This window comes from Mastomys coucha, chromosome X (assembly GCF_008632895.1).
Source record: "Mastomys coucha isolate ucsf_1 chromosome X, UCSF_Mcou_1, whole genome shotgun sequence".
Taxonomy (NCBI): domain Eukaryota; kingdom Metazoa; phylum Chordata; class Mammalia; order Rodentia; family Muridae; genus Mastomys; species Mastomys coucha.
Window position 1 is genome coordinate 144,759,976 of NC_045030.1, and position 12,132 is coordinate 144,772,107.

At 36.2% G+C, this 12,132-nt stretch overlaps 1 protein-coding gene across 25 annotated transcripts in view; it reads left to right on the plus strand.

The window, feature by feature from the left end:
• The window catches only part of Huwe1 (HECT, UBA and WWE domain containing E3 ubiquitin protein ligase 1), a 200,895-nt gene that overhangs the window by 102,540 nt on the left and 86,223 nt on the right, over positions 1-12,132 (plus strand). For all 25 annotated transcript variants that reach the window (XM_031369185.1, XM_031369177.1, XM_031369166.1 and 22 more), the window contains 3 exons: positions 1,109-1,207; positions 1,844-2,050; positions 4,165-4,317. In XM_031369185.1, the coding sequence (XP_031225045.1) occupies positions 1,109-1,207; positions 1,844-2,050; positions 4,165-4,317 (459 nt within the window). The remainder of the gene's footprint in view (positions 1-1,108; positions 1,208-1,843; positions 2,051-4,164; positions 4,318-12,132) is intronic.

Sequence of the window (12,132 nt, forward strand, 5' to 3'; positions counted from 1 at the left end):
CGATGGGAATCTTTGGGGTTTCCTCCAGTTTTCGATTTCACAACAGCAATGTTGGATATTTAGATGGTATCTAACTAGTCATCTCTTTCTTGAGTGAGGGGATGCTGAGATTCAAAGAGAGAATGACTTTAAATCTAAATCCTATGTTCTTTGTTTAATTACCAAGACAACATGCTCATTTTTAAAAATCTCCTCTTGTGTGTACTTGCTAAGTGGCAGGTCCTTGGACATACTCTTCAAGCTAGCTTATTAGATTGTTTGTGTTTTCCTAGTAAGTAGGATTCACCATAGCTTAGTAATCATAAAACCAAAAACAGAACATAGATTTGTTTGTTTCCAAAGCTAGGTTTATTCCCATGACACGATTTATAGAATTAAACTAAAAGTATTATCACTTTCCCACCTGTTTTCCATTAATAGAATGTTTCCCAGTCTCAGTCCCTACCCCATTTTCCTTTCCACTTTCAGAACCTTTATTATAAATTCTCAATCCACTCCTTGATACCTGATAATGGTCCTGTTCATCAATACAAGAGATCAGGAATGTATGGAAATGGGAACACCAAGTAAGAATAGAGTCTTAGTTTTACAAAGTTCAGAAGCTCTATGATCCTTTCTAGTTCAAGGTTTAATATTGTAGAAAAATAAATCAATGCTAGCCTTTTCCTTTCAGGCTGGTTGGCGCTCTCTCTCTGTCTCCCTCTCTGTCCCTCCCTCTCCCTTTTTTACCTCCCTCCCCCCTCTCTCCCTTTTTTCCTCTCTCCCTCCTCCTCCTCGTTTTCCCTACTTCTGACGTTCTGGTTATCTTTTAAGCTATGTTGCAGATTATTTAATTTTGCTTTTAGTGCTGCTTAGCTTATTTCCTTTTTTCTATTGTCAGTGTATTTCAAGTAGTTTGCATATACAGGTTTATTCATATTTAAACAAATGCATAGTGGATTGTTGGGAATTAAAGTTTCCTCACAGGCTTCAATTGTAATCTAAAAGATTTAGTTTTATATAAGCAAAAGTTGAATTGCTTTGTGGGTTTAAGGGTCCCTTTTCCCATTCTCTTTGTTTCTCCCTCATTCCTAAACACCCTTTGTGAATCCTTGTTTGTTTTTCTTAGCCTGCAGACTGCAGAGCCTTAATAGACAAACTCAAAGTTTGTAATGATGAGCAACTCCTCTTGGAACTGCAGCAAATCAAAACATGGAACATTGGCAAGGTATGTAAACCCGCGATAACAAAGGATAGCGAATGTGCTGTCAGTACATCATTTTGTGTGCTTTGATAATGACAAGAGAACCATAATAGAATAGCCTGATTCTATAGTTACTTAAGTGTCTAGCATATTTGTCAAAGCTCTTGACTACTGGTATTTAGCCTGAATTGTTGCCAAGAATCTTTTTTTTTTTTTCTTAAAAGATAAACCAATGTGTTGGGCCAGAGAGAAAGAGAGAGTGAGTTAGTTCAGAAAGTAAAGGCATTTATTGCCGAGTCTGGTGACTTGAGAGATCAAGTCTGCGTCCTTCATAATGGATGGAGGAATCAATCTTCCCTCCCCCAAATCCTCCCTCCAAATTATCTTCTGACTTCTACGTGTATGCTGTGGTGTGCACATACCCATGCAAAATACATTGATGTTTAAAGAAGTGAAAAGCTATGTCTTAATACCGCTCCACTCCAAAGTACCCATTCAGTGTTAAAATAACCATTATTTTGATGATGGGGCTCACTGTGTGGCCCAGACTCCTTGGACTCCATATCCTTCTACCTTAACCTCCCCAATAATGAGATTACTAGAACATACCACCAAGCCACTTTAATCATATTTTTATATCCTCTTTATCCTTTTTCCTAGTGTGAGTTATATCACTGGGTGGATCTGTTGGACCGATTTGATGGAATTCTGGCAGATGCTGGACAAACAGTGGAGAATATGTCATGGATGCTTGTATGTGATAGGCCTGAAAAAGAACAGCTGAAAATGCTTCTATTGGCTGTATTGAACTTCACAGCTTTGCTCATTGAGTACAGCTTTTCTCGACATCTGTACAGTTCCATAGAGGTAAGAATATAAGGCTATGTGGTGTGTTCTTAACTATAACCATGTGTATCCATAAGCAAGGGAATTTCTGTTTCTGATGGTTGGTTGTTCTCCTTTTCATTGTGGAGTTCTTAAGATTATCAGCTTCAAAGATAGTAGTAGTAAGTGGGGGGGTGTTTTAGCTTAGTAGTTGTATACTTGCCTATTGTGTATATAGGTCCCTGGGTTGAATCCTCAGAACCACAAGGAGAAAGAGATAATAGTATGATATTTCTTAGGCATAAATATTACCTGTCTTAGGATTGATGGGAAAGTTTCTCTGATTCATACTTACTGTACCCTTTCAAGGCATAAAGAATAAAGTACCTGTATTGAAGCATTTTATGGAGTATTTATTAATCTTTGTTGAAGAATATTAGAGATAGTCTGTTGTTATTAAACTATTAAAAATAGTTTGATTCCCTTATATTAATGTGCTTATAATTTTCGATGTCTTTTGCCAAAACACATACAGTCCCCTGTGGCAGGTACAGGGAGGGGGGTTAGTTTCAGCACCAGTTCCTTATTCAGAATGGTGTATTTGCATGTAACCTACATATATCCTTGAAAATACTTAAACTCACCTCAAGATTATTTGTAATATCCACACAATTATATCACTTTTGTTCCTGTGACCAAATTCCTGACAGGGAACAAGGGAGGGAAGTTTTTAATTTAATCCATGGTTTGAGAAGACAGATTTTATTCTTCAAAGATGGTGGTAGGCAGCTTCACAGTGGTAGGAGCTCATGGTAAGTCACATAATACTTTTTTTGAGCCAGAAAGCTGTACTATGCTATAACACCCACGTTAACACTCAAACCCTAGTGACCTTCTAAAAGTTCTACAACCTTGTAAAACTGACTAGTTGCTGACCAAAGGTTCAAACACAAGCCTATTGTTGGGGGGGGGGCATTTTACGCTCAAATTGTTACCGCTTATGTGCAGTGTTGATCGTTAACTTGGTCTATGGAATACTGACCAGAGTGTGTATGGGAATGTACCTCTAAAATTTATCTACCTGTGGTAAGTTGAACGGATGAATGACAGGTGGGACTTGTTGCAAGAGCCTATTGTTTTCTTTGTATCCATAAAGACTAAGGTAATCCATGGTCAAAAGGGGGCTGAAGAGATGGTTTAACAGTTGAGTACTTGTGTAGAAGTTAGGTTTGGATTCCTAGCTGTCACATGGAGGGCTCACAACTATATAACTCCACTTCCAGTGGATCTGACTCCTCCTCCTTTATGTCTGTGGCACATGGTACACAGACATATATTCAGACAAAGCACATTAAAGAAATCTTAAATCTAGTAGTCATAAATACTGTAAAAAAAATTATTTTCCTTTAGCCAAACTTGATGACCTTAGTACCACCTTGCTGTTTTTGTTTCATTTTCTGAAAGGAACAGAATGAGAACAGACAGAAAATGATTTTGGACAAGTAGTAGAATGGTTGAATATAAAGTAGAGATGGGTATACAGTCAGTCTTAATAAAGAAATAGATGTACTGTCCAGGGAAGTCCATTATCATTAAGATAATCAATAAATAAAATGTTTTCATTAATTTCTAAATTAATTACATAATCTTAATTTTATCCAATTATGTGTTTCAACATATTAGTGAATGTTCTGTTTGAAAATAATTTGAGGTTACTTCCAGGCTTGTACTGTACTTTCAATAGTTTTATTTTGAATAGTTGCACACAGCTGTTGTTGATAGCTTTAGTTTCTATGAGTCCTTTATATATTTGTCTAACATACACTTAGATTCATTTTACAATGCTTAAAAATATAATTTTTTTAGTCCTACATATATATTATAGCATATTTCTATCTTCAGATTCTTCCATATATAGAGACACAGATATAACATCGAACTGCAATTTTCAGTTTTTACTGTTGTTGAACTTTCTGGCCAGCTGTTCCTTAGGTGCAGTTGTATATATTGTAAGAGATTAACTTTTTGTGTATTGTGGCTCAATAACTTGATAGTTTTTAATGTTGACAAACATTATTACATTAAAAAAATTTTTTTGAAGTTTTTAGTGCCAAGTTCTTGATGCACTAAACTTTGTCCCTTTTTTGTTCCTATAGCATTTGACAACTTTATTGGCTTCCTCTGATATGCAAGTGGTGCTGGCAGTCCTTAACCTTCTATATGTATTTAGCAAAAGATCAAACTATATCACACGTCTTGGATCTGACAAGAGGACTCCACTACTGACACGGCTACAACATTTGGCAGAGGTGAGTCTTTGGTGAAGACACCAGAGCATGTGATTAAACAGGCATTTCTTTTTTTGTCAAAGTGCATTAGAATCCTTTCTTTAACTTTCTGACTTTTACAAATATTTGGGACAGGGTCAAAGTTTCAAAAAGCATGAGTATTCTCAACTATTAATTAAATTTGAAATATTTCATCATCTTGCTCACGAAGCAAAATCCTTGTTTCAAAACTGATAGTTCTGCTTCAAAGAAATTCAGAATAAGGATTTTATGTGAAAAAGAAGCATACAGGGGGGAAAAGGTTAGATTCGAATCTTGAGTTCTGATACCAGTTTTCTCATCTGGGAATTTAAGAATTGTTTAGAATAATTGTAGATCACTTAGTGTTTTTTTTATATAAATTGAATATTTTCTTTATTTACATTTAAGATGTTATCCTCTTTCCTGGTTTTCCCTCTAGAAGCACCCTATCCCACCCCCATCCCACCCCCGCTTCTATGAGGGTACTCCCCCACCCACCTACCCACTCCTGTTTCCCTGCCCTGGCATTCCCCTACACTGAGACATCAAGCCTTCACAGGAATAAGGGCCCCTCTATCCCCCTACCCCATTGATGTCCAACAAGGCCATCCTCTGCTCATATGTGGCTGGAGTCATACGTTGCTCCATGTGTGCTCTTTGGTTGGTGGTTTAGTCTCTAGGAACCCTGGGGGGTCTGGTTGGTTGATATTGTTGTTCTTCCTGTGGGGTTACAAACCCTTCAGTTCCTTCAGTCCTTTCAGTTAGTGCTATTTTCTAATGGTGGTAATTGTATTGGAGTCAAGATTTCTTAGAGGAAAATTCAGTCCTATCCAAAGATTGTGCTATTCCTAGAGGTTAACTGATAACACACAGTTTGCTATGAAGAATTTATTTTTTGCTAGAATTTATTTTTCAGGGTCTTTATTTTAGTTACTACTGTCCTATTGCTGTGAGGACACATGATGACCGAGGTAACTTTTAGAAGAAAACATTTAATTGGAGACTTTCTTACATTTCATAACCATCATGCAGAGGAACATGGTGACAGGCAGTCATCCATGTGGCATTGGAGCAATAGCTGAGAGCTTACATCTTGATCTGCAAGCAGGAGGCAGAGCAGAGACTGGTCCTGGCGTGAGTTTCTGAAACATCAGTAGCAAACCCCTGACATAGCCACAACTATTTACAAGGCCACACCTACTAATCCTTCCAAAATAGTCTACTAACTGGGGGCCAAGCATTCAAACATATAATTTTATGGGGGCCATTCTCATTCAACCAACCACAGTTGGAATAGTCTGAAGTTTTCCCTCATGAGCCCCTCCAGTGCTAAGATTATATGCATGTATTGCCACACCCGATTGAAGGCTTGTTTTAATAGCCAAATAAATGGTTACCTTAAGATTGGCTCGCGTTTCAGGCTATTTTAGGTTCATTAATCACAAGTTTAATAAATTCTGTGACTTACGGTGGTGGGGATAAAACAAGGCTTTGTTCATTCTAGACAATACTACCACTAAACTACACCTCTAGCCATCAAACCTGCTTTCTAAATATATTCTGAGTGTTTCTTCATTGTAAGAAATGTCAGACAGTTAATATGGGATCCAGAGTTCAAAAGAATAAGTTTAATTGTTTGATAAAATTACATCATGTTTGCAAGCAACTTCAGTTAAATTAAGTGGACAAAGGCATGAAAGTAGGAGGTCTTGTTGAGAAGAAGGGTTGGTGGGGAGAGGAACGGAAGGATAATTATGGCTAGTAGGAGCTGGGGAAAGCCTTTAATCCCAGTACTCATGAGGGAGGCAAAGACAAGTAGAACACTGTCAGGGTAGCCTGATCTACATTGTTCCAGGACAGCCAGATACATAATAGATTGCTATTCATCACATTAATCAAACATTAAGGCACAGTAGGTACTTGCCACCAAGCTTAACACTAATGACCAGAGTTTGATCCTGACACCATATGGTAAGAGAATGACTCTTAAAAGTTTCCTTCTGACCTCTACGTACATACTGTAGAATGCAGGTATGCATGCCACATACATATTAAATAAGTCAGTAAAAATGTAGTAAGAACTTAAAAAATAGATGTAAGTACATAAAAACTAAGGAAGCTCAGAAAACTTCTAAATTTGTAAATAATCTACCCGTAGTCCTAATGGAGGAAGAAATTAATCCAGCAAAATGCTAAATAATTCGTTGTCTTTTAATTTGTAGTAGAGTGATCTGGATAGAGGACTTCAGCAGTTTAGAGTGTATTGTTTTGGAGGACTGGATTTCAATTCCCAGTGTATATACATGGTGCCTCATGGCTGATCAAGGGCATTTGACAAGTCTGATCCTTTTGGGCACCAGCATTCATGCACAAATTAATCAACACACACAATTAAGGATTATTAAATAGTGTAATGAAAGAAATGATTTAGAGTAATTATTTTCAAAGAGTTTGTTGCAGACAAATGGGGCTCTCTTTTGGTTTCCTAGGGAGATGATATAAAATTGTTAGAAATGGCCAGTATGTGGTAACATACATCTTTAAAATCCAGCACTCAGAAGGAATAGGCCAGTGGGCTTCTTGAGTTCAAGGACAGCTTGGCCTACATAGAGAATTCAAGCCATCCAGGCCTACATAGTAAGACTCTGTCTCAAGAAATTGTTAAAATTCAGCATGTAGCCAAGTAATCAATCAATACACAGGAATACACTTCAGATAGCATTTATGACACGGGTCTGATGGTAAAGTTAGAAAATAATCTTAACATTTATTAAAATTTCATCTTTTAAAAAAATCAAGTCTTTTTCTTCTCATGTCTGAATACTTTGGTATCTTGTAAAGTGGTGCTTTAAGCATGACTGATACCCTAGTTATTTTCAGATATATACCAACTTAATTACCAGCGTCATATGACAACCCATACTGTGTAGGTGGGTACAGGGAGTCTAATAAATTAATATACATTATTTTGGGGGGAAATATATGGGCTTAGTTCCTGAAAAAGATAAGAGATACAATATCTAATCTAATAGTCTTAGGTATTTGGAGCTGCTGGAGAAATGTTATTTCATACCTGGGCTATCATTAAAGCCTGTAAGCTAGCTCCTGAGTCATTGCCACTTGGTACCATTAAAGAACTTTATATCCAACCCTTCCTGGATACATCATGAAACACTGTCTTTGACAAATTCATTTATAACTGAGAAAACAGGGTACAAACACATAAGATTAAAAAAAGATAATGGACTAGTGCTATTTTAATAGTCCTGTTTAGTGTCTCCTAAATATTATAAACATTTGTTTTGGTGACAAAGCAGATTTTGCTTCCTAGTATTAAAATACAAAATAAGAAAATTGTTTGTGGTCATGTTTGATAAATTTTCTCTCTATATTATCACTTATGGCATATATAATTTTATAACATGCTTTATTTACTTAGTGTACTAGCTTAACATTTTTCAGTGTTATCTATTTGTTGGGGAAATATAAGGGAAAAAAAGGAAAATAACTGTGTAAAGCTTCTGCCTTGTATGTTTATAATTGTGTTTTTTTCTTACCCGTCTCTTTTGTGTAGCCTCTAGCCTTTGTGTACTTCTACCCATATGATTTTCAACAAATTTCATATCTTCTATGGAATTTCTGAAAATAGCCAAAAGAATACTAGAAATATAGTGAGGAAGTACTTATTTTATTAGTCAATAAACTGTTTTATAAAGGTATAGTAATTAGAATAATGTACTCAATTGATGATTTACTAGGTTCCAAAATCATAAACAGCAAACATATAAGAAATTATGTTATGGCAGTGGTGGTACATGCCTTTAATCTCAGGCGTGGTGTGTGCTGGAGTAGGAAGATCATCTCTTGAGTACCAACACTATACAGAGAAACCCTGTGGGGGGGGTGTCACGTAATTTATGCTAAAGATGACTTTAACAGAGGATGAATGGATTGTTACTATTCAGACAACAATTTGGTAAAAAGCAAAGTTAAGATATATTAAAGAAGTGCATGCTTAAAACTACAAATATTTGACTAAAGATGTAGTTTTGTTGGTAAAGTGCTTGTGTAACATGCATAAACTGCATGAGTTGGTACATAATGTATATTCATTCCTAACACTCAGGAAGATCAGAAATTGAAGGTAAATCCTTGCCTATATAACAATTTCAAGACCAATCCAGGATATATGAGACTCTGCCTTAAACAAAAACATGAATCTATAAAATAATTGAAGAATAATATAACTGAATAGCCAGGCATGGCATACCCCTTAAGTCCAGCACTTGGGCAACAGAAGCAGGAGGATGTTTAGTTGTTTTGTAAGCCTGAGCTATACAGCAAAACTGCATTTGACAGAGAGGTGTGGGGAGAGAAGAGAAAACTACATAAGGATAAGAGAGTCTATTTCCATGAAGGAAGAAACCAGTTCGTTCTCCCATGTAAGCTTAACCTTTTAGGTGAAAAATTTGAATACAGTTAAATTATAGCGTCTATGGTTGTCTGAGTTTTCTTTCTATTTGGGTAATTTGCATGTTTTCCTATTGCCATAGTAAATACTTTTTTGTTCATTAATATTTTGACCATAACTAGCAGTAGTTTCTTTAAAAAAAATAGTTTTTAATGGATATTTGACCTTGTGCTTTACATGTTTTTATTTAGATTATTCCTTCACTGGTAACCCCTATGTGTATTTGTGAAAGTGTACCTCTTTGGTCAATTTAGCTATTGTTTTATTTGTATGTTGTTGGATTTTTTTTGTTTAATTTTATCATTTTTCTTTACATGTTCTTTTGGGATGTGTTGACTATGGTTTATTTAAGATAAAAGTGTTGAAATACCTAATTTTTAATATATGTATTTTAATTTGTGAGATTATGGGCTTTCATTTTACCCAGATAAATTAATTTCATGATTTTCCATGTGATTTTCTTTTCCTTTGACCCCATTGGTAAAGAGTATTGTTTAATTACCATGTTCTTATGAATTTTCCAGATTACCTTTTGTGATGGATTTCTGATTTTTTCCCCATATATAATGACACTGTCATTGACAGAGATTTGGTTTAAATGTATTAAGGGTTGTTTTATTACCTAAGGTCTATTGGAGGTGTTTTTGACGTGTAATGGAAAGAATATATGCTCTAGTCTTGCATGGGTTCTGTATGTCTGTTAGATCTAGTTGACTTTTCACTGTTCAGGTTTTCAGTTTTCCTGTTGGTTTTTAATCTAGTCATTGTTAGTTGCCCTGGGAATCAGAATTGATATCTTAAAAAGTTGTACAATTATACTTTTAAGTTAATGCCATTTTATTTTGTTGCTTTGTTGTTGTTTGTGGTTCAGACCATTGAAGAAACAAAGGCTCTGTGTATACTGTTCACACAATCAGTGAGCTACATTCTGAGCCTCTTTCTAATAGTACACAAAAATTTTGCTCTTATTTCTGTTTCCTTTCTCTGTTTTTATTGTTGTTCCCTTTGCAAACTACATTTTTATACATAGTATGTTCGTCAGTGTAAATACATAATTCTTGGTTTATATATTTTGCATTTGAAAAGACAAGTAGCACATCAAAAGTAGGAACCACTAGGGAGATAGCTCACAGAAAAGTTCCTGCCATACAAGCACAAGGACCTGAATTGAATCTTTAGAACTCACATAAAATACCAGGAGTGTTGGCACAGTTCATAATCCTAGCAGTGGGCATATAGACATAGGTGGATCTTTAGAGCTCTCTGTCCAAGCTTGGTGAGTTCTATGCTAATGAAAAAGACTTTGTCTCAAAAACAGGTGATACCACCTGAGGAACTCCTGACTTTGACTTTTGACCTCCATGGGCATATATTAACCAGAGCTTGTGCCTTGTCCCAGAAGAATAGGGACTGCTCACTACTGTACCCATCATTTGATATTTTCATCAAGTCCCTTACTTTGGGAAAGTTCCAGATTAAACAAACTTGGAAATAAGCCGTTTGAGTTGGGCTTTCAGAGTCAAAACAGTCAAACACTGTTATTTCATGAAGATTAATTGTCCACACTCCCGGATGACTATTGTTTACAGCTGATAATATAGGCTAGGTGTTGGTAAGTTTAATATCCAAAAGCTAGCTTGCAAAATTCTTTTGAAGTTGATTGATTCTGAACTGTTTGTCAAATGCATGCACTCCTTTTGTAACAGGTGTTTGGAGTTTCTTGTGCTGCTGTTTTGATTATTATCACTACTATGAAAATAGTTATTAGCCAGTTGATAGAGGAAGATAAAGTGTTTACGTAGATTTTCTTAGTGTGTTTTTTAGTTAATTACTTGTATATTGCTGTGATGAAACACTGCAACCAAGGCAACTTGTGAAAGAGTTAAGGCTTATGTTTATAGAGGGTTATATAGTTCATGACCACCATGGCCGAGAGCATAGCAGCTGGCAGGCACGGTGGTAGGAGTTGTAGCTGAGAGCTTACATCTTGATCCACAAGCAGGAGTTAAAAGAGCTAATTGAATTTGACATGGGCTTTTGAAACCTCAAAGCCCATCCCCAGTGACATTTCCAAGGCCATCCCTTACCTAATCCTTACCAAGTATTCAAATGTAGCTTATATTGTAAGCCATTCTCATTCAAACCACCACATTTTACTCTCTGGTTTCCTTAGGGTCATGGTTCTATATTACAAAGTGCATTTAATGCGATTTCAAAAGTCCCATTGTCATTCATTCATTCATTCATTCATTTATTTTCATTACCTGTACATTGGTAATTTGACTACATGTATGTCTATTTGAGGGTGTCGGATCCCTTAGAACAGGAGTTAAAGACAGGTGAGAGCTGCTACGGGTACTAGGAATTGAACCCAGGTCCATCTGGTAGAGCTCCAGTACTCTTAACCACCAAGCCATCTCTTAGGCCCCTCTCTGCTCCCCATAGTCTTTCATAGTCTCAACGCAATTTAATAGTCAGTCTCTTCTTTGACTCAAGGTAATCTCTTAATTGCAACTCCCTAGAAAGTCCAAACCAAAGCAAATTACATTCTTGCCACATACAATGGCATAGAATATACATTACATTTCCAAATGGGAGGAATGGGGTATAGTGAGGAAATACTGCATCAAATAGCAAAATGGAAACTTAACCAGAACAAACTCCAAATCCTATAACAACATGTCAAAGAACTTAGATAATTCTGCCCTAACAACTTTGCTGACTACACCATAATTCTTAATTTTGGTTTGGTTCTACTTCCTGTATGACACAAACCTGGATTCAGGGGCTTTATTTAGCCATGTAGAATGATTCCACAACCCGGTTTCTCCTGTATCCTTCATAATTTTAAAGTCAGAACCACATTGTTGATACTGCCAAGTTTAGCTGCCTGCTTGGGATGGAGCCTGCTCCTCCCCTTAAATTATATTTGCATAAGATTTGATTTGATACTTCTTTTTAGGAGCAGAAAATCCCTTAGGCCTTTTCCTTTCATAAATTGTAGAACTAGCTGGGTGTGGGGGGAGTCTTAGTCCAAGGGTATAACTCCTATTCCATTTTGTGGCCTTATCTCTTTATCTTTTTCAACACAAGCCATGGCCCCAACATTTTCCTGCTGTTCCTTTTCTCTTTAAATTGTATATTTCTTTTTTGTCTTGCTTGGTCTTTTCCTTTGTAGACCTGAATGAAGGTGATAGGATGTCTTGGATTCTCTGTGTTTCAAATTAATCCAAAACTTTTCAGTTTAGCTTTGGAGATTTTTAGGAAGAGGACAAAGGCAGCCACATTCTTCACCAAAATATCAAGGTTAGGATCTTTAATCTAGTTGCTAATATTGTTCTCCT